At 39.2% G+C, this 21700-nt stretch overlaps 1 protein-coding gene across 4 annotated transcripts in view; it reads right to left on the reverse strand.

The window, feature by feature from the left end:
- The window catches only part of LOC136856766 (probable phospholipid-transporting ATPase IIB), a 407253-nt gene that overhangs the window by 341894 nt on the left and 43659 nt on the right, over positions 1 to 21700 (reverse strand). Inside the window, exon 1 of one of the 4 annotated variants that reach the window (XM_067134862.2) lies at positions 6273 to 6784. The exons of 2 other annotated variants lie outside the window; for them this stretch is intronic. In XM_067134862.2, coding sequence (XP_066990963.2) covers positions 6273 to 6376 — 104 coding nt within the window. In that variant the 5' untranslated portion in view covers positions 6377 to 6784. Of the gene's footprint in view, positions 1 to 6143; positions 6195 to 6272; positions 6785 to 21700 lie in introns of those variants that run through there. One more of the 4 variants, XM_067134864.2, reaches the window with a different exon arrangement.

A 21700-nucleotide genomic window follows, 5' to 3' on the forward strand; every position in this document is an offset into this window, starting at 1 on the left:
ATTTACAATATCCGCAGATAACCATTTTGCGGATGGGGATACTATTTTGTATATCCTATGATGGGATATGAAAGGGCTAGAGTGGAAAGGAAGCAGCCGTGGCCTTAATTAACATGCAGACCCAGCATTTGCCTGTTGAAAATGGGAAACCACAGAAAACCTCTTCAGCGCTGCCACCAGTGGGGTTTGAACCCACTATCTCCGAATTCACGCTCACAATTGAGCACCACTAACCACACGGTCAACTCTATTTTTTTTGCCATCCTAGTTCTAGTGTTAATGAAACAGTTACAAATGATACTCCCTCTTGCAGTGTCACATATGAGTGTGTTTCTAAAGTGAAGAGTGGTCTAGAAATTAGACAGCAGTGGTGACAGCAATACGTAAAAATGAGAAGGGAAATTGAGACAAAATCGCTGTAAATAAAATTAAGTCTGTCAATACCAGAGAGTATTTGAATGATCATGCAGATTATAAATTAGATGTAGACAATGAAACTAAAAAGTTCTTTGTTAGACAAAATCTGCATCAGTCTACAGATCTTTCCCTAAAAATGCTTAACAGGATAACAGATACTTTTCCACTTTCAAAAAGTTCACATTGACAGGCAAAGAATTCAGAGAGAATAGTTATGTTATTCATTTAAAAAAAGAGTATATTTATTGTAAACCATACTGGCATTTTGGAGGACAGAAATTGTCTTCAGCTTGAAGGGAAGGTGTCCACGATTGGAGATGGTTAACCAAAAGTACAGTGTGATATGAAACTAGTTACATGCATGCGTTGTTTTAAATTTGTGGTGTAAGAAAAACACAGTTGACATGGGTATGAATTCAGGACTAAAGAAAAGTAAGATCATATCATAACAGGTCCTGGAGAGTATTGTGGATGTGACATTAACACTGGCATCCAATAATCTAGCTTTTCATGGACAGGAAAGAAACTGCTCGCGAAGTATGATCCTGTATTATGCAATGTCATAAATAATCCAAAATACACTTAAAAATACCTCTATCCTGTGCAGCTGAAAAAGCCTATGTGTGGGAAGGAAGCAGCCGTGACCTTAATTAGGGTAAGTCTCAGTATTTGCCTGGTGTGAAAATGTGAAACCATGGAAAACCATCTTCAGAGCTGCAACAGCAGGTTTTGAACCCACTATCTCCCGGATGCAAGCTCACAGCTGTCAGATATTTTGACACATTACCTTTTCACATAATGTAACCAGAAAGCCTTGTGATGTGGAAATAAATTAAAGCTTCTTAGGTTTTCATGAAATAAAGGATCAAACTGCATTTGGAGTGGAGAAGGAAACGCTCAGTGCAACAGACAAAAAGGGGTATGATGATTGTGTCAAAATGTCTAGTGCTTAATGATGCATTATGTGGAATTCAAGAAGTTAGGTTGCTTCTATGACACAGTGGAAATATTAGATCTTTTCTTCCATCAGAGTATTAAAAGATAAGGAATTTTAGTATTTTCTCATACCATAAGAAGAATTTATTAAAGCCCTACATTATGTTTACCTCGATATACTTAACCTCTTCAGTCCCAGGAGACAAAAATTTGGATTTTGACAGTGATATTCACTAGAGTGGATAATAGGGAATCAGAGATGTTGAGAAAAATTCCAGAAAAAATATTCTACTGATAGGGTGTCCAAAATTGATGGTGTACATATGTACACCTCAGGTTTTTATTACATAAAAAATATTTAACAAAATTATACATATACCTTATTAATGTTGAAAAGTATGGTACATTTACACCCAGATTAAATCACAAAATTACATAAATGCCTTAAACTAAAAATAGAAGGTATAAATCTGACATGAGAACTTTATGTAATAATAAGCAAGATGTTCCTCAATAACCATGATGTCAGTGTCCAAACCAACTTATAACTCTAAAAATACTTGAAAAATGCAAGCATACTGTACATATTACATTGTAATTACATGCCCAATCATTACTTAACATGGTATTTCATGAAACAGTTGTTCTTGAGGACACACAAGTACATATTGCATTTCACACACATGATTCTTGATTTGGACTTGCATCCTGGGAACCTACACTTGGATGGAAAGCTGTCATTTGAATACTTGGGAAAATGTCCGTACATATCAAATCTGACTTCCGGAATAGGCTGTGATATCACTTTACGGTATTTAGAGGCTGATTCTTGTTCTTCCTGTTCCCTTTGTGCATCATCCTCAATGCCAACAGTGTGCAGTCCTCTCGGTGAGTGTCTGACTGACTGTGAAATTGTTTCAGATCTAATCAGGGCATTAGCTGCATGGAGACGGTATTGTAGGAGGCTCATTTGTTTTCTCTTAGGGATATCTGATTTCCAGCAGGCCCTTCTGTACATTAACCAGCCGTTGACAAGGACAAGGTCTACAAAATGGTTGAAGACTCGTACTGTCCATCTTTTTGTTCGTACAGTACATCTATAGTATGCCAACAATCTGTCGCAGAGGTCAGTTCCCCCCATGTTTGGGTTATAACTCCTTGTTACTGCTGGCTGTGGTACCTCAATTTTCTTTTTTTCCTGTTTGGACCAACGCATGCATGTGGCCTGTGGCTCACTTCCAACACAAGTTGACAAAAATGTAACACATTTGTTGTCTTTCCATTTCAGAACACAAACTTTTCCATCTTCCCTAACTTTCTCATCCCACTCCCCTCTTTGCAACTGTTTGTCACCTTTCAGCTTACTAACCACAGGCCCAATTCTGTTTTTCAAGACAGTTCCTGTTTGATGAATGCCATTACTCATCAAGAACTCTGCACACTTCATACTGGTAAAGAAACGGTCAGTGTAAATGACATGATGTCCGTCCTTTGGCACTGTCACACTTAACAGTTTCACAATGCTGCCACCCAAACCAAGCTCTTTCATGTCATTTTCACAAACAGTTCCTCTCCCCTGATATATACAAAAGTCTAATACTAATCCATCTCTAGCTGCCAAGACAAAATTTTTAAGTCCAAGTGGGTTAGGTTTTGAGGGGACAAACTGGCGAAAACTACACCTTCCTGAAAAGGGTATCATCTGTTCATCAATCGACAGATGTGCAGGCCTTGGTAACGTCAGACACTTATCCCTAACAATATTTATCATTGGCCTAATTTTCCACAGTTTATCAGACAGGTCATGCTCAGCTAGGTTGTCTGTGAAATGCAGGTAATTCCTGAGTTCAAAATACCTATCTCGAGCCATACATTCTGAAATTAAAGGCACTTTTAATTCCCTGCTCCAGTATAGTTTTCCCTGTGGTAGCTTCAGAGTACCCATCAAAATCTGAATCCCTGTAAACTGTAGTAATTCTACAGCTGTGGTCTGAACAGAGCGCAAGTCACGTTTTTGCACTGAATACAGGTTTGTTTGCTCAGCCAACAATTCCCAAAAAGCAGTTGGCAGATATTCATGAAAGGCCTCTTGAACTCCTTTAGGACCATTTTCATGGACCTCCAGTTCCTCTTCAAATTCAGGCCCCTTTCTCTCCATTCTGAAAAGCATTCCAAATTAGTGTGAATTAACATCCATTTATGAAACGTAAATTAGGCCTACACTCATTTTGTATTTACAAGTACATGCGCATGCTTTACATAATGGGAAGAGTTCCTTCAATATAAAAATATAGAATATTTTGAACATACCTTGTTGTTTTCCACTTCATCAAACGGGTGTTTACTTGCAGTGGTGTAGTAGCAGCTGTTAAATGTACATTATCTTCATTTTCTGATTCAGAGTCTGTGGATGAGTTTTCTATAATTGCTGTCTCAAATAACTCATCATCTGTGTCCGACAGTTCGGCATCACTGTTATTCAGTAAATCTACCAATGCATCTGTAGTAAGGATGCTTGTAAATGTAAAACACTGGTTAATGATGCAGAAAACATAGGAAAAAATCATAACCTCAAAGGGGGAGAATATTGTTGTAGGGACCTGAGGTGCACAAATGTACACCTCATTTTTACCGGATAAAAACATACCAAAATATTAACTTCAACACATTAAATACTATGTGTTTTCAATTATTAAATATAACTGAACGTATTCCAATAGTTATTTCATTTATATGCCGTTAAATATAATTTTTACCGGTACTTACTTCTCTTGCTGTGCTCTCTAGCAGCCATATTGGTCAACTGTAAAATTCCATGTGGTCTGGCTCACAGCTGAACCGGAATATAGTGCTCCTAGTGGTTTTATTTGGAACTAATAAGGTAAACATACGTGTGGCACACGGCACAAACATAAAAATCTAACCGCAATGTGTCGAAATAAAATAAAAATTGAAGGTGTACATATGTACACTTCTGGACTCAAGAGGTTATGGCTCTGTCAAAAATAATATTTGTACAGGCCCAGCATTTGCTTGTTGCAAAAATGGGAAACCACAGAAAACCATCTTCAGGACTGCCAACAGTGGGGGAAGAGGAATGACTACAGCGGTGATCATACTCAACTGCCAGTTTGGAACCTGTTATAAGCACATCAGCAATAACAGACATTACCAGTACTTGTTTATATTTTGCTTGTCTGTTCATTGCATTCTTAACATTTAAATTATAAAGTGGTTCAATTCCCTGTCGGGAAGTCAAAAAATTTAAGAAACGAGATTTCCACTTCAGGTACATGGCCTTGAGGTTCACTCAGCCTACACAATAATAAGTACTATGTTAATTCCTGGGGGCAAAGGCAGCCGGCCATAAGAGCTAACCACTCTACCCCACCAAGTGCCACGGTTACAGATAGTGGAAGACTTTACATTCCTCCCCTCCAAGGGCCTTCATGGACTGTATGACTTTCTTAATTTGCTTTCATATTTTGTTAAGTTCAAAATGAGAGTATCCCTTAAATTTCTCTTCAGAGGGGGGGGGGGGGGGGGTGAAGACACTGATTGAATATAATCTTTTAGTGTGTAATAAGTTAGATCAAAACAGACCCACTACAGGAGAAAATAGATCAGAAATCCAAATCAGTTTGAAGAATATATAGTCTACCTAGTTATTTTAAACTTTCTAATGCTAGTGTGTGTGTGTGTGTGTGTGTGTGTGTGTGTGTGTGTGTGTGTGTGTGTGTAGATACATTTTTCAACTGTATTTGAATATTTTTGAAAGGAAGAATGCAGTGATATAACATTTGCAGGAAATGTGTGCAAATAAAATAAGAGTTCATTGGGGCTGTAGCATGGGGCAGTGGACATTTACTTCTGTCTGTAGACAACATTCACAGTGCACAATCATGCTGTTATCAATTCATAACAGTATCTGTGCACCATGAACTACTCCATATTCACACATTATGTGGTGTTTTTGTGATACACTTCATTGCAAATGCTGTATCACAAAATTTCCTGAGATGAAAAACAAGCATTTTTCATATTAAAAATAAGACCATAAATACAAGTGTTACGAGTAACAGCTAGGCCTAAAATACAGCAAATTACTCGCCACCTTACCTATAATTTAGCAAACATCTCCTTTCAGAATTTTAAACTGTTCAGGAAATATATGTATTATTCAAGTTAGGGATTACCCGGTATGTAGGAGATAGATTCATTTGGTCATTTTGTTAATCAGAGAAATGCTATTTTAACAAACCAAAATCTAGTAAATAATCATGTAAAGAACTGCATGTCCTAGTAACCTAAACTTCTCATGAAGTGCAATACAGTATTTCCTTAGCCTTTGTAAGTCAAAATCCACTTTTTTTACATGATTATGAAATGAATTCCATTTAATTAATATTAATGTCAGTTGGCACTGTTATAACCAACTGATTAATATTTCCTTAACATGACAGCTGAGTTGACAACTGCAACATGAAACAGGCTGTTGCAATCACCCATGTCACACCTTCTAAAGGGGTATTACAGCAATGAAAACGCAGGAGCAGCAAACGTAAAAAAAAATAGGTAAATGTAATTGGGCTGTCAAGAGATTTCCTTAAAATAGGATACACACCTAGCCATATTTACCAAGTTTCTGAGCAGGCGACCTTGACATAATAAGGAAGTGCATGCATTTCCTGAGGGCATTTATTCCTCTACTCGAAAATCTATTCTGACGCAAGTCTACTATAACCTATGTAAGCTTACTTTCAATTAACTATTTATAAAACATTACATACATCACAACCTCAAAAGTAATAAAAAAGATCCATAGGCCTAATGCTCGGTGAAATATCGATGGAGGTTAAGAATAGGCTAGGTTTGCTTGACAGCTGAAATATTTCACACATTTGAAAGGTCGTTATCACCTGGAACAAAAGTCATCTGAACGTTTTGGAATGAGAGGTACATCTTCTTTCACCAACTGCGTCGTAGACGAAGAGTCTATTACACTAATTTTTACGGCATCCATTATCCCAGTCGTGTTCGAAAACGTATGCTAAGTAGACATTAGAATAGTGTCTCCACGGAATCACGCAGCACCGATCACTGCCAAAAAACAGAACAAAATAATGGAAGGGTGGGGAAGCGCGGATAGCAAATTGTAAAACTGAAGCAGCCACAGTGTACACACAATTCCACCGTTAGTCAGAAATGGAAACTAGGAAGATGGACTGAATTGCTGAATACGCTGAGGCGCAGACTCCAACGGGGCTCATCAAACATGCAAATAATTACAAGTAGTATTCTGTATTGCTGTACTATGAACGACAGACAGACTAGAATCAAAGAGAATTTAAGTCAGAATATGCTCTAACAAAGAAGTAGACCTATAGTAAAACAAGCGAGAAGGTTACAGTAGATGGAAATAGAAAATTCATTCTCGTTGATGTTACGGAGAGGCCTACTCTGGCAAAACAAAACGACACGTAACACATGACAAATAGAGCTAGAAATATATATTGAGACAGTCAACTAAAACAATACTGTCAAACAGTATTCCAACATATCGTATTGTTCAGCGGAGCGACAAAAGCGCAGTGTTTAGAAGGAAATAGCAAACAAACAGGCCTATTAGGTGTTTGCTCATTTAAATTGCTCAGTGTTTCTTCTACGAATTTTTACTGGAGGGGAGAGAGTTCTGACATTCCATCTGGCTGAAGTTCAATATTTTTCAACTGTACTGCTAGTCTCCAAGAAGGATTTCTCAACGTGTCGAACGGTAGTCGCTCTCGCCGTGAGAAGTTGCACCGGACGCCGGACTGTGGGTCCACAAGCGTATACAAGAAGATTTTGGTATTATAGCACAAAAGTAACAAGGAAATTTAAAATTTAAAAGTTGTTTAATCATTCTACAAGTGTGTACAACAATCACAAATGATGAATTGATAAAAAACGATGATAACGTGTACAGTAGCGGGGATTAGCCGGGCGAGAGGGGGCAGTCGCCGCCGCCGCCGCCCCCCGCCCCGGTTGTGGAGAAAACATTACATATGTATTCTATTTTGGTCGGCTGAAACTAGGAATTATTAAAAAAACAATTTGTACGAGCTCTGTTGTCTTATCAGCTAATTCTTTGTTTTTTCTTTAATTATTAAGTTATTAGCGGGATACGCACATGTCCTTCGTCGCGGCTAACCGAATTGTATAGCGCCGCAGCAAGTAGTGGACACTTTGCGTGTGCTGTGAGGAAGGGTAGCAGGGGTATATTCTTTTGCTGAGGTTATGAACATTACGCCTCTTTTAGTGCTGTCATTGGTTTTTGCGGTTTACCTATAACTGCATAGCCTTTGGTGGTGCTATTTGAAGATCCAACCAGCCTCTGGGCTGATGACCTAACAGACATGGACACTGAGGTATGATTCACCCACTTGCCGCGCGCATTCGTCAGTGTGGTAGGCCTAGTCTCTTTAGTGCCTGTTAGTTTCTTAGCGTGTAGTCAAATATTAAAAGATTTTCAATTGTATAATCACGCTGTACATCTATTTAATTGTAATGCACGTGTAATATTGTTCCTCTGGTGAAAGTTTTACTGTGTAATATTTAATCAAAATCTCAAACAAACAAAAAAATTACCGCACTTAAGTTGGTAAACTGTCAATCTTTACATCTTTGTTCAAATTCGCTGTTGCTTTTTTTCTGGTTTGATGTATATAAACACACACACACACACACACACGCACTATATCCCACAAACCCGAGTAATTGTTGGCTGTCCATTTTTTGCCCCCCTGCCCCACTTCTAATTCCCAATCGCCGCTACTGAACGTGTATCACTTTTAACGACCCAGCAGACAGCCACAAAATATATTATCAATCATATAAATACATAGTTCATTATACACAAAGGCAAGAAGTTTTGTTACCAGGCAAGTTGGCCATGCGGTTAGGGGGGGGGGGGGGGCGCAGCTTTAAGCTTGCATCCGGGAGATAGTGGGTTCAAATCCCACTGTTGGCAGCCCTGAAGATGGTTTTCTGTGGTTTTCCATTTTTACACCAGGCAAATGCTGGGGCTGTACCTTAATTAAGGCCACAGCTGCTTCCTTGCAACTCCTAGGCCTTTCCTATCCCATCGTCACCATAAGATCTATCTGTGTCGGTGCGACACAAAGCCACTAGCAAAAAAAAAAAAAATATATATTATTTGCGATAAATGAGAAAGTGGTTTATTTTAATAAAAACTTTATTTATATGCATTTGGCACAATTCGGAAATGGTACTGTGTATGTATAGTTGGACCCGAGAGTTGAAGTCTGACATTTGAGCGGCAAGAGCAGTAACTATGAAGTACGCTGCGTTGTCATAGTTACCACAATCTGCGGTATGACTCTTTCATAGAGGCTAAATATTTAACCAACTATGTTGGCCTAATGCAATTCAATAAACTTTGACCCATTCCTAAGCTCATGCTAATAATTCAGGCATCTAAGACAGAACGCCTCATTCCCGATAAATGAGATTTCATATTCACTAAACTGAACATCACCTCAACAAATGCACATGTCAAATAGAGAATAGAACTGTACAATAGTGGTCACAAGAATTCCGTGTGGAAAAGGAAACAGGTAACGTTTGGGCGAAGATTTTGGTCAACCCTCAGGATAGAGAAGAAGTAACCATGGCAACATCACATGTGCTCGTCTTCCAGGAGGTGTGGGTTGAGACGTTGCGCATTCAGAGGCCATTCCTAACTCCATTTTTTCGGGAACTGATTAAGTTGTTTCTAAGGTTAAACATTCTGACTATACTAGCTTTTCCTAATCAAGTAAAACAAAACTGTAATTTAATTGCGATGAAGTGTGCACGATGTAATCCCACCCCAATATATGGCATTTGATTGATCAATGCTGACATTAACTTCATAGGAACGGTTTTCCAAACGCCCTTGCATCTCTGATAATCATAATTATTTAATGCCAGATTATTTTTACTTTGGTTTTTGATGACAAGTAGTAGTAGTAGTAGTAGTAGTAGTAGTAGTAGTAGTAGTAGTAGTAGTAGTAGTAGTAGTAGTAGTAGTAGTAGTAGTAGTAGTAGTAGTAGTAGTAGTAGTAGTAGTAGTAGTAGTAGTAGTAGTAGTAGTAGTAGTAGTAGTAGTAGTAGTAGTAGTAGTAGTAGTAGTAGTAGTAGTAGTAGTAGTAGTAGTAGTAGTAGTAGTAGTAGTAGTAGTAGTAGTAGTAGTAGTAGTAGTAGTAGTAGTAGTAGTAGTAGTAGTAGTAGTAGTAGTAGTAGTAGTAGTAGTAGTAGTAGTAGTAGTAGTAGTAGTAGTAGTAGTAGTAGTAGTAGTAGTAGTAGTAGTAGTAGTAGTAGTAGTAGTAGTAGTAGTAGTAGTAGTAGTAGTAGTAGTAGTAGTAGTAGTAGTAGTAGTAGTAGTAGTAGTAGGCAGCTATTCAGCAGGGCCTATATTGACGAAAATAAGGGTCATTCTTCTTTACAGTGGTTGAGCGCGATGCCATTTGATAATGAAATCATAGTCGAGACCGCTAACATTTCAGCCAGACCTCGAACATAAGAATTACAAAGAAACTGGATAATTTGACCCTCAATGAGTTGACATACACATTGCGTCTGTTGTCTTGAAGGAGGCGTGTGGTTCCTCCCTTCATTGTCGAGCCAGTGGGACGTGTAGGCAGGCGGGGAAGCAAGTACCTTCCCCTCCGTGTGTTTCATTCATGCTAGATATACTTCCGTTTTCTCCACCTCCCCTCACTCTTCAGATGTGTGCAGGTGTTAACGCGTCTGACGGATGTGACCAATGAGAGAGAGTGTGTAAGCAGGTACCGGATGGTTCTAAGGGCTGTACTGATTTCTTGCCTGAAATGAATATTTCTGGCCACGAGATACTAAAGATTTCGAGTGTACAACTAGTCACTGATTAACATACAAAAAAATAAACTAACAATGAAAATACTAGGGGCTTTACGTCGCATCGACACAGATAGGTCTTATGGCGACGATGGGATAGGAAAGGCCTAGGAGTTGGAAGGAAGCGGCCATGGCCTTAATTAAGGTACAGCCCCAGCATTTTCCTGGTGTGAAAATGGGAAACCACGGAAAACCATCTTCAGGGCTGCCGATAGTGGGATTTGAACCGCCTATCTCCCGGATGCGAGCTCACAGCCGCAATGAAAATACTATTCAGGAAACAAACATATTGCATAAACCAGCAACAACTAACGCAGCTAACAAAGTACTACTCCGAATATATATCAAAAAGCGACTGAGAGCAAGCCAACACACATAGCGATAGCGTTCTTAAATGTGGCATCTCTGTTATCGTTGCCACAGCAACAGACCATTTTTCGGCAGCATACATACATAATCATTATAGACTGTTATGCCTTTCAGCGTTCAGTCTGCAAGCCTCTGTGAATTTACTATACGTCGCCACAACCCTCAATTTGCAACTAGTGTTGTGGCCTCATTTAGTTCTATACCTCTTATCTTTAAATCGTTAGAAACCGAGTCTAACCATCGTCGTCTTGGTCTATCTGTACTTCTCTTACCCTCCATAGCAGAGTCCATTATTCTCCTAGGTAACCTATCCTCCTCCATTTGCCTCACATGACCCCACCACCGAAGCCGGTTTCTGCGTACAGCTTCATCCATCAAGTTCATTCCTAAATTAGCCTTTATCTCCTCATTCCGAGTACCCTCCTGTCATTGTTCCCACCTGTTTGTACCAGCAATCATTCTTGCTACTTTCATGTCTGTTACTTCTAACTTATGAATAAGATATCCTGAGTCCACCCAGCTTTCGCTCCAGTAGAGCAAAGTTGGTCTGAAAACAGACCGATGTAAAGATAGTTTCATCTGGGAGCTGACTTCCTTCTTACAGAATACTGTTGATCGCAACTGCGAGCTCACTGCATTAGCTTTACTACACCTTGATTCAATCTCACTATATTACCATCCTGGGAGAACAAAAAACCTAAATACTTGAAATTATTGACCTGTTCTACCTTTGTATCACCAATCTGACATTCAATTCTGTTGAATTTCTTACCTACTGACATCAATTTAGTCTTTGAGAGGCTAATTTTTATACCATACTCATTGCACCTATTTTCAAGTTCCAAGATATTAGACTGCAGGCTATCGTCACAATCTGCCGTTAAGACCAAGTCATCAGCATAGGCCAGACTGCTTACTACATTTCCACCTAACTGAATCCCTCCCTGCCATTTTATACCTTTCAGCAGATGATCCATGTAAAGTACAAACAGCAAAGGTGAAAGATTACAGCCTTGTCTAACCCCTGTAAGTACCCTGAACCAAGAACTCATTCTACCATCAATTCTCACTGAAGCCCAATTGTCAACATAAAGGCCTTTGATTGCTTTTAATAATCTACTTTTAATTCCATAGTCCCCCAGTATGGCGAACATCTTTTCCCCCGGTACCCTGTCATATGCTTTCTCTAGATCTACGAAACATAAACACAACTGCCTATTCCTCTCGTAGCATTTTTCAATTACCTGGCGCATACTGAAAATCTGATCCTGACAGCCTCTCTGTGGTCTGAAACCATACTGGTTTTCATCCAGCTTCCTCTCAACGACTGATCGCATCCTCCCTTCCAAGATGTCAGTGAATACTTTGCCTGGTATACTAATCAATGAGATACCTCGATAGTTGTTGCAATCATTCCAGTTCCCTTGCTTATAGATAGGTGCAATTACTGCTTTTGTCCAATCTGAAGGTACCTTACCAACACTCCATGCTAATTTTACTACTCTATGAAGCCATTTCATCCCTGCCTTCCCACTATACTTCACCATTTCAGGTCTAATTTCATCTATTCCTGCTGCCTTATGACAATGGAGTTTATTTACTATTCTTTCCACTTCCTCAAGCATAATTTCACCAACATCATTTTCCTCCTCCCCATGAGCTTGGCTGTTTGCAACACCACCAGGATGATTTCCTTTTACATTGAGAATATGTTCAAAATATCCCCTCCACCTCTCCAGAGATTCCCTGGGATCTATTATGAGTTCGCCTGAATTACTCAAAACACTGTTCATTTGCTTTTTCCCTCCCCTCCTAAGATTCTTTATTACTGTCCAGAAAGGTTTCCCTGCTGCTTGACCTAGCCTTTCCAGGTTGTTACCAAAATCTTCCCACGACTTCTTTTTGGATTCAACAACTATTTGTTTCGCTTTGTTTCTTTCCTCTACGTACAAATCCCTGTCTGGCTCGGCCCTTGCTTGGAGCCATTTCTGATAAGCCTTCTTTTTACGTTTACAAGCTGCTCTCACTTCATCATTCCACCAAGATGTTTGCCTTTTCCCATCTTTACACACAGTTGTTCCTAGGTATTCCCTTGCTGTTTCTACTACAGCATCCCTGTATAACACCTATTCACTTTCTATATCCTGAACCTGCTTACTGTCTACTGTTTGAAACTTCTCACTAATCATATCCATGTACTTCTGTCTAATTTCCTCGTCCTAGAGATTTTCTACCCTTATTCGTTTGCAGACAGATTTCACTTTCTCTACCCTAGGCCTAGAGATACTTAGTGCACTACAGATCAGATAGTGGTCTGTATCATCGAAAAATCTGCAGAAAACTCGTACATTCCTAACAGATTTCCTGAATTTGAAGTCTGTTAAGATATAGTCTATTATGGATCTGGTACCCCTAGCCTTCCATGTGTAGCGGTGAATAGCCTTATGCTTGAAGAATGTATTCGTAACAGCTAAACTCATACTAGCACAGAAGTCCAGCAAATGCTTCCCATTCCCATTAGCTTCCATATCTTCCCCAAATTTACCAATCACCCTTTCGTATCCTTCAGTTCTATTCCCAACTCTTGCATTGAAATCGCCTATTAGCACTATTCTATCCTTGCTGTTGACCCTGACCACGATGTCACTCAATGCTTTCTTGTCAACATCCTCATATGCACCCTCACATGGTGAATACACGGACACAATTCTAGTCCTAATTCCTCCAACTGACAAATCCACCCACATCATTCGCTCATTTACGTGCCTAACAGAAACTATGTTGCGTGCAATGGTATTCCTGATAAAGAACCCTACCCCAGACTCTGCCCTTCACTTTCTAACACCCGTCAAGTACACTTTATAATCCCCTATCTCTTCCTCGTTATCTCCCCTTACCCGAATATCACTCACTCCTAATTCATCCAGATGCATCCTCTTTGCAGACTCAGCCAGTTCTACTTTCTTTCTTCCATAAGCCCCATTAATATTGATAGCTCCCCATCAAATTCCATTTCGTTCGCCAAGTTGTTTCCAAGGAGTCCCTCGCCTGTCGAATGGGAGTGGGACTCCGTTACTCCCATAGGTCCGAGGCTTGCTTAAAATGTTCTGAGCTCGGTAAATTCATGAAACAGGATGCTACCCTACTTGCACATAGTCCAAGTGAGGATCTTTCCTCTAACAGGTTATGGACCACCGGTGGATTGTATAGTCCTAGCCGCCTGAGCACAAGGAGGGCGAAGACTCAGAATATGTCCGAGATGCCCACTCCCATTCCATAGCAACTGGTATCCCAACTCTCAGGACCACTTACTAGGCCACTCAGCTGTTGCCCATGGTTCATGAACTAGGAAGTGACTACAGTAACCCACAAACATGAACCATGAGCAGCATTAGTCAACTTTTTCTCGCCCAACTATACTTTCTTTTTTTGTGAATTTTGGGAATTTTGCCTGTTTTTCAAAATATTGTATTTTCTGGCAATAAACGAGAAAGATTTATTAATAATTATTTTTTTACTATAAAATATATATTATACGGTAGTTATTTCATATTGAAATTAAGGAAACACTATGAAAAAATCTTCAGTTAAACATTAACAATTAGCCTATAGGCCATGAAGTCAGAAGTAATAAATACTTTCCTTTTGAAATTGTGATGAAGGAGGTAAGCGGTAGGTTTGCACATCACTAGTGTCTTCTCTGCTGTTAACAAATGGGGACATAAATTTTCTTGGAATTTTCCTGCCTCCTGCCGCTTTTGTGAGGCGGATTTTAGGGCTGTTACCTGAGTTCCGGTTACATGCTGTGTTCTGTTTTGGGAAAGATTATTTTTTCTAATTATCAGAGTTTTACCATCAATATTCATGACCTGACCTGCTAGTCTTTGAAGAAAGTTATTTAGTATCCAGGCTGGAGTACTGTAACTGGTTAGGAGTGAGATAGTGGGCTCATTTGAAAATTAAACATGGGAAGACACAGTGAACTTAGTGCTAACTGACTAGTTAATATCGCGAACATGGATGTCTTATCAGTGCTGATAACGTGCTTTGTAAAATACTCTAACATCTCAGTTTTTACTGTATACTGTTATACAAATTGTATGATATGGAAATTGTTAAACTGTAAAATTTATATTGTAAATTAGGTGTTCATTTATATGTATGAAGTGGTTAAGTAAAGTTGCTTTTTTAATAATAATAATAATAATAATAATAATAATAATAATAATAATAATAATAATAATAATAATAATAATAATAATAATAATAATAATCAAAAAAAGGAGTGAGGCTTGTGAAGAAGCATATAAAAAGCAAGGGTGATGTGAAACAAATAGGGGATGGAGTTGAAACCAAGTAACGCACTTAAGAGGCAAGTGAGCACCGAAGGTTCACTTCAAGCACAGAATGAGTCAAAAAGTGACAAAGGTGAATTTTAAGGCATTCAAGCTCTTTAGGCTTTTTCAGACGTGAAATTACTAGAGTTTCACCCCAGTATAACAGTGAACTTGTGTTGGTTGGATTGTCACATCTTACCAAGAAGCTGGTAGCTAATATGTCATCGAGACATCACTGCACGCCTCCTGTGTATGCAGTGATGGTGCACTAGGAGAAGTATGTACTTCAATTTGCACTGTCTACATTCTCCAAGCATTCTTAGCACACAATAAATGCATGTTCAAAACAAGTACTTAACGCACTTCTTGCAACTGTGCCTAGTAGGTCTGTTTTTTATCGTATCACATTAAGCATGGCTGGAATTGTTTTAGAGGGTGTTCTCTTGGTTCAGTTTAAAAAATTTCACAGATCCTTTACAGAATATTGCAAGGCAGATTATTTAAAGCAGTTTGGTTTCACACATGTTCCACAACAAGTTTGTAAGACGAGCAACGAAGGAACTCCCTGTGTGGCATGGAGTTGTCAGAGTTATTTGCTGTATGAATTACAATAAATAAAATCCTTCGACATTCAGCATAGAGCAAAACTGTAAAACATCAGTGTTCTCTCTTAGACCTTTTTAATGGGTGCACCACCCTCTCGTTTGTACAAACTGCCTGGCTAACATAAGCTAGATATGTGCAAATTACATAATATTAATACATATTCGAGTCGTCGCGTATTCTAAATTAAAGCATAAATACTGTAAAGGTGCTTGTTTAAATGATAAATCATTATTGTCAGCATAATTGCATCTATTACATCGAAGTTTAAATGTTTAGCTTGACTATCATGTAGTGTCGTGCGCAAGTGGTGTCTGTATTAGCGTGGAATCACATGTGAGCATTCGATTCTGCATGACATCGCAAACCCGTATGGCACTGCATAGCAACAGAATAGTTCCTGGTGTTACATGATTATGAATGACCAGTACGACACTAGAAGTTCAAATTACTCTGTTATGTCTTGTTCGTGATAATAACACAAAAATAGTTCAATTTTGCGGCTAATGTTGACCCGTTTGATATTGCTAATGCCCTGAGGGGAATAAATTGACATTTTATCACATTAATTTTTTACATAGTATTCCCCACACGCCTACTCATTCCTGCCACCCGGCTGACGAAAATTTCTGGGGAACACTGATCATAACATCACACAAAGTAAATATTTTGATCCCATATTCTTTGGGCTTACTTGGTATATATTGCCTAAATCGGCAATTTCCTCAGAACGCCTCCATTCAAATGCGTTTACTCTATGCTGAATGTTGAAGAATTTTTTTTTTGGGGGGTGGGGCATTTCATACAGCAAATAACTCTGACAACTCCATGCCACACAGAGAGTTCCTTCGTTGCTCGTCTTACAAAGATGTTGTGGAACATGTGTGTGAAACCAAACTGCTTTAAATAATCTGCATTGCAATATCCTTTCACATGTGTTTTTTCTTAATGGTATATTATAGGGTAACAAATGCTCTGCATTAGGACAGACACCCGAAAGCTGCAGAACAGCAACAATGAAGATTCTCTATAAAGGGAAAGGAAGTACTACAAGCCTGGACTCATACAGGGGAGTGGTATTAGAAAGTGCTACGTTCATGATGTTCACGAAAGTTCTAAATGAAAGACTGCTGGAAATTGTCGACAATCAAATCCCAGAATGTCAATTTGGATTCGGGAAAGGCAGGAGTACATTGCAAGCAATTTCCTACCTATCAGAGCAAATAGAGGACTCCCTTAGACACCCCAGGGGGAAGTATTATGTGGTATTTGTAGACTACAGGAAAGCGTTCAACCTCATAAACAGGAGGAAGCTTATCGAGAAACTAAAAGGAATGACTGGAAAGGACCACCCAATTGGAAGGATAACAGAAGATAAAATATTAGTACATATGTATAAATAACAATGTGGAAACATCGAAACGGATTACTCAAACAAATGTCATATTGTGGTCAGTCCTACACTACTTCTATACAGCAAACATCATGAAATGTATTAAGGAGAATTTGAATACAACTATAATCCTGTATGCAGGTGACATAGTGATCGGGGCTCCCATCAGGACAGAAGTACAAGAAGCAATTAAGAAGATGGAGAATTGGGCCAGGGAAAACGATGTTACATAAACCAAGAGACAACTGTACAGATAACTTTTAGGAAGAGTGGAAAAGCAGCAGCAACCGCCAAAATAGTGTTTTCAGGCACTCCACTAAAGAGAGCTAACAAATTCAAATACCTACGGGTCACACTGCAAACAACAGAATTATCATATAGTTTTCACATAGAAGAAAGAACAGCGGCAGAATTCTGGGCAATGTACTACATTAAGAATATTAGGAGTCTATCAGCATGGCGATGGCACTATTTAGAAGTGCAATAGCCCCAATCATCACATATGGCATACAGATCATCTGGGAAAAGTTAAAAATAGGTGAATTAATGAAAATTGAAAAGGTGAAGGCGATGTACATGAAAAGAGCAGTGGGATTAGGGAAGACAGCCCCATCACGACTTCTATATGAGATGATGGGAGAAACCTACTTCATAGAGGCCATCAGGATCCAACACCACCTACCATCAACAGGACCATATCAAGAGCTACTCAGGAACCGAAATTAGAAGAGAGAAGAAATACAGCCAGAATTCTACAGCTCGCCTGGTCTGGTGGAGAAGTCCTGGACAAGAGAGAGTCAGAAGCAGATAGCCAGATTTTCAGTACACGGTTTTCACTACAATCTGTGTATTAACAAGAGATTCCACAAACCAGACACAGATTGCATGTGTGAGCTGTGCGGTAAAAGTTGTGACACATACTAAACTGCACAAAAAGAATAAAGTAAACACAGGCTACAGTAAGTACTAAGTTTCTGCACTATGCTCAACTGAGTCCACCTTCTTCTTATTATAGTGCAATATTGAACTTGTATGCTCAACAGACTGAAAAGCTTTTACGTTACATTGTAGAATATGGTTTATCTGGTTGTGTACCAACGTACACTTCCATATCCAAAGTGTAATTACATCCTGGCATCACACAAAGTAAATATTTTGATCCCATATTTTTTGGGCTTACTCGGTATATATTGGTTAAAACGGCAATTACCTCACAATGCCTCCAACTTTTCACATACCAGTACAATCACATGTGCCGGACCCGCAGTGTAGGGGTAGCATGCCTGCCTCTTACCCGGAGGCCCCGGGTTCGACTTCCGGCCAGGTCAGGGATTTTTACCTGGACCTGAAGGCTGGTTCAAGCTCCACTCAGCCTACGTGATTAGAATTGAGGAGCTATCTGACGGTGAGATAGTGGCCCCAGTCTAGAAAGCCAAGAATAATGGTCAACAGGATTTGTCGTGCTGACCACACGACACTTCGTAATCTGAAGGCCTTCGGGCTGAGCAGCGGTCACTTGGTAGGCCAAGGCTCTTAAAGGGCTGTAGTGCCATAGGGTTTGAGTTTTTGGTACCATCACATATTTGAACGGTTGCTAGTAGGTTAATGCTGCACTAACATATTGAAGGTTTTCAGCAATGCAAAGATGGAGAAGGTAGTGGCCAAGGCCTTAAATAAAGTACAGCACCAGCAGGGCTGCCAATGGTGGAATTTGAACCCACTATTTCCTGAATGCAAGCTCACAGCAATGCAACCCTAACCACACAGCCCAACTTGTTCAGTGTATTCAAATGGAGTGTAAGCAGATTTGAAATTTCTAATGAACAGTTCAAAAATGTTCCTTATGGAAACTAATTTACCATAAATATTCTTTATGGAAGCTAATTTACCATACTTCAGCCTCTCTTATCATGTTGACTATTGTCAAAATGCAATAACCTGAGAAAAAAATGAAATCTTCATAAGGACATTATAAGCCTGAGTATTTCTACCCCTGTGCCATCAATCTTCCATGAATCTTTCAGATTAAAGTGATTAACTTTCAAAATTCCCACCAGGTAAAGCAAGCCAATTAGAGATTGAATTTCCCCAGCAAATTTCCTCTCTGAGACTGAGTTATAAGGTTAGTGTTATGTACTATTGAATTAATTATTTCACCTGTAAGAAAGTACAAACTTCTAAATTTCAAGAAGAGTTCAGTTCCCTTGCTGTGACCTTCGTGCCACGAAGGTGTTTTCTTATATTTTCTGACCTCGTTCGTATGTTTTTTACATGGTGCATGTCTGTTCCATTTCATGAATTGATCTTTACCTATATACCATGTGGTAAATAATTGCTTGTCACCACTCTTATCAATGTCAGAAATATCTTGCTCTGTGTCTGAGTTCTCACTCTGAATTTCAGTTTCATGGTTATCTTCCTTACTTTCATCAACATAATAACTATCTGAACCGGTTTCTGCTAGAACATTGTTCATCAGTTGCTGCAGTCTTTCAGCTCCTCTCCCATAAGGATCCATTCAAAGGAAAGAAAGAGAAAGATCCTCAACTTGCAACATACCACTATCCATATGAACAAGAAGCTCAACCAGCTAGTACCTACAAAAATAGCCCACTTAGAATATTTATATTAGCAGCAACAAGGAGCACTCTTCTAAACCAATAGTCGCGCGGGACTGTGAGTCTCCATCAGCTATTTGTTTCAACATTACCTCACCAAATGAAGTGAAATGAGAGAATGATGCACAAGAGCTGTTGAGAGGAAAGTACTGAAATAATTTGTCTTCTAAGGTCAAGATCGAGCAGAGGCAAGAGAAAAATAATAGTGTGAGGACTGTGAGTTTGTATGTGAGCACCGTAAGAAGATTTATTAAACCTAAATTCGAGGAAGAACAACATGGATTTAGACCGAATAGATCAACTTTTACATATTCTCTGGAAACCTGCACACTAACATCAAAGGATTGTAGTAGGATTCAAGCCTGTGAAATGAAATTTATTTAGAACTGCCCTCCAAAAGACACGACTTGATCACATGAAAAATTATGAGATCTGATCTAACCAAGGTCTAAATGAATCTGTGGAGGAAAGACTTAGGTCATCTAGACTTAAATGGTTTGGGCATGTTAAACGAATGAATAGCACAAGGTTACCATGTGCTTATTTGGAAAAGAGAATAACAGGTAGAAGAGCATCTGGAAGACCAAGAAGAAGATGGATGGACCAACTAAGGGAAGACGTGGAGAGAAGAGGTTGGAAGTGGGAATCTGTCGTGGACAACAAAATTTTTTTGAATAGGCAACTTTGGAAGACGCTCGTTTTCAAACACCCTACCCGGCTCGCTGGGAAGGCAAACCGATGATGATGATGATGATGATGATGATATCAACCCTAGACTCATTTTTCTGACAAGAATTCTCTTTGAAAAATATTGGGATAAGAATAGAATGGTTATAGCACATATGGAAATGTCTGAGATGTAAAGAAGTGCCAGATGAGATTATAGCTTGAGTAAAACAACTATTTGAAAGTTTGAAACTTCATTTTGTTCCATACTGAACATGTTTAAAAATATCAGATTTACAAACACAAGCGCTATCTTTCAAGCCATGTGCAATACGCATCCCCGTCACTTACCCCCACTCTGCCCCACCATAGCCCTACTCCCCAGCTTTAGCTCCTCCTCTTTCCCTTCCCCTCCTCTCACTCTCCTTTCCCCTCTGCTACTCGGCCTCCATTATTGCTCTCTCATTAGCCCAGCTCCTCTCCTTTCAACAACTGTGCCATCACGCTGCTCAAGGCGAGTTCGCCTCTTTTTCCCTTATCTTTCTTTTGGCTATGTACATTTATATCACGCCTAATTTGGCTTTCAATCTTTTCATCAGGTCTCCACGTTTCCATACTGAACTGAGAATCGTGACGTTGATTCAAATTATGATCTTCACACGACCACATTGTTGGCTTCGAAACCACCTGAATTAAGCCTGTTAATTACCACAACAAGGCTTATTCTTCCCACTGATAACGTATGTTACCTTATGATCTATGCACCTCAAGCTGGACTATTTTCTCGTATATCATACCTTAATAATTGTGTTACCTTCTCTGATTTGCTTTCATTGTTTTAACTAGTTACAATTTAACTTTTAACATTAGTCCTTGTATTTGCTGTCATGTGTTTTATATTTGAACTAGTCATAGTTTAACATTTGTCTTGTAGGTGCTATCATGTGTTATATATTGCAATTTGATAAGTTGTATTTTGCTAAATTGATTCGTTGGCTGATGATGACGTGCAATGAGCATCGAAACTAGTACCAATCTTCTTTAAACGTTATGTGATATATACTCACATCAATAAACACTGATTGTATTGAAAAGGTGGACCTTTAACATTTTCATTTTACTGTAAAACAACTATATCGAGAGAGAAAGAGTGTGTGCAAATTCAAGAAGGCAGGTCCAGTTTTTCTTTAAACCAGGAGTGAAGTCCAACAATGAAGTGGTCTATCACAACTTCTCTTTCTTTTGTCCAACCCTTGTATGGTTTCTCTAAGGGGTAGGGTACGAGGTGCGATGAATCTGTCATGGCGGGTTTTTATAATCAGATGCCCTTCCTGATGTCAGCCTCATCAGAGGAGTTAATGAGATGAATGACATACGATAGTAGGAAGGGAGAGGGTGAACCCTGGTGCCAGCACATAGCCTACTCCTGTTGAATAGCACCAATG

This window comes from Anabrus simplex, chromosome 1 (genome assembly GCF_040414725.1).
Source record: "Anabrus simplex isolate iqAnaSimp1 chromosome 1, ASM4041472v1, whole genome shotgun sequence".
In the NCBI taxonomy this organism is placed as follows: Eukaryota; Metazoa; Arthropoda; class Insecta; order Orthoptera; family Tettigoniidae; genus Anabrus; species Anabrus simplex.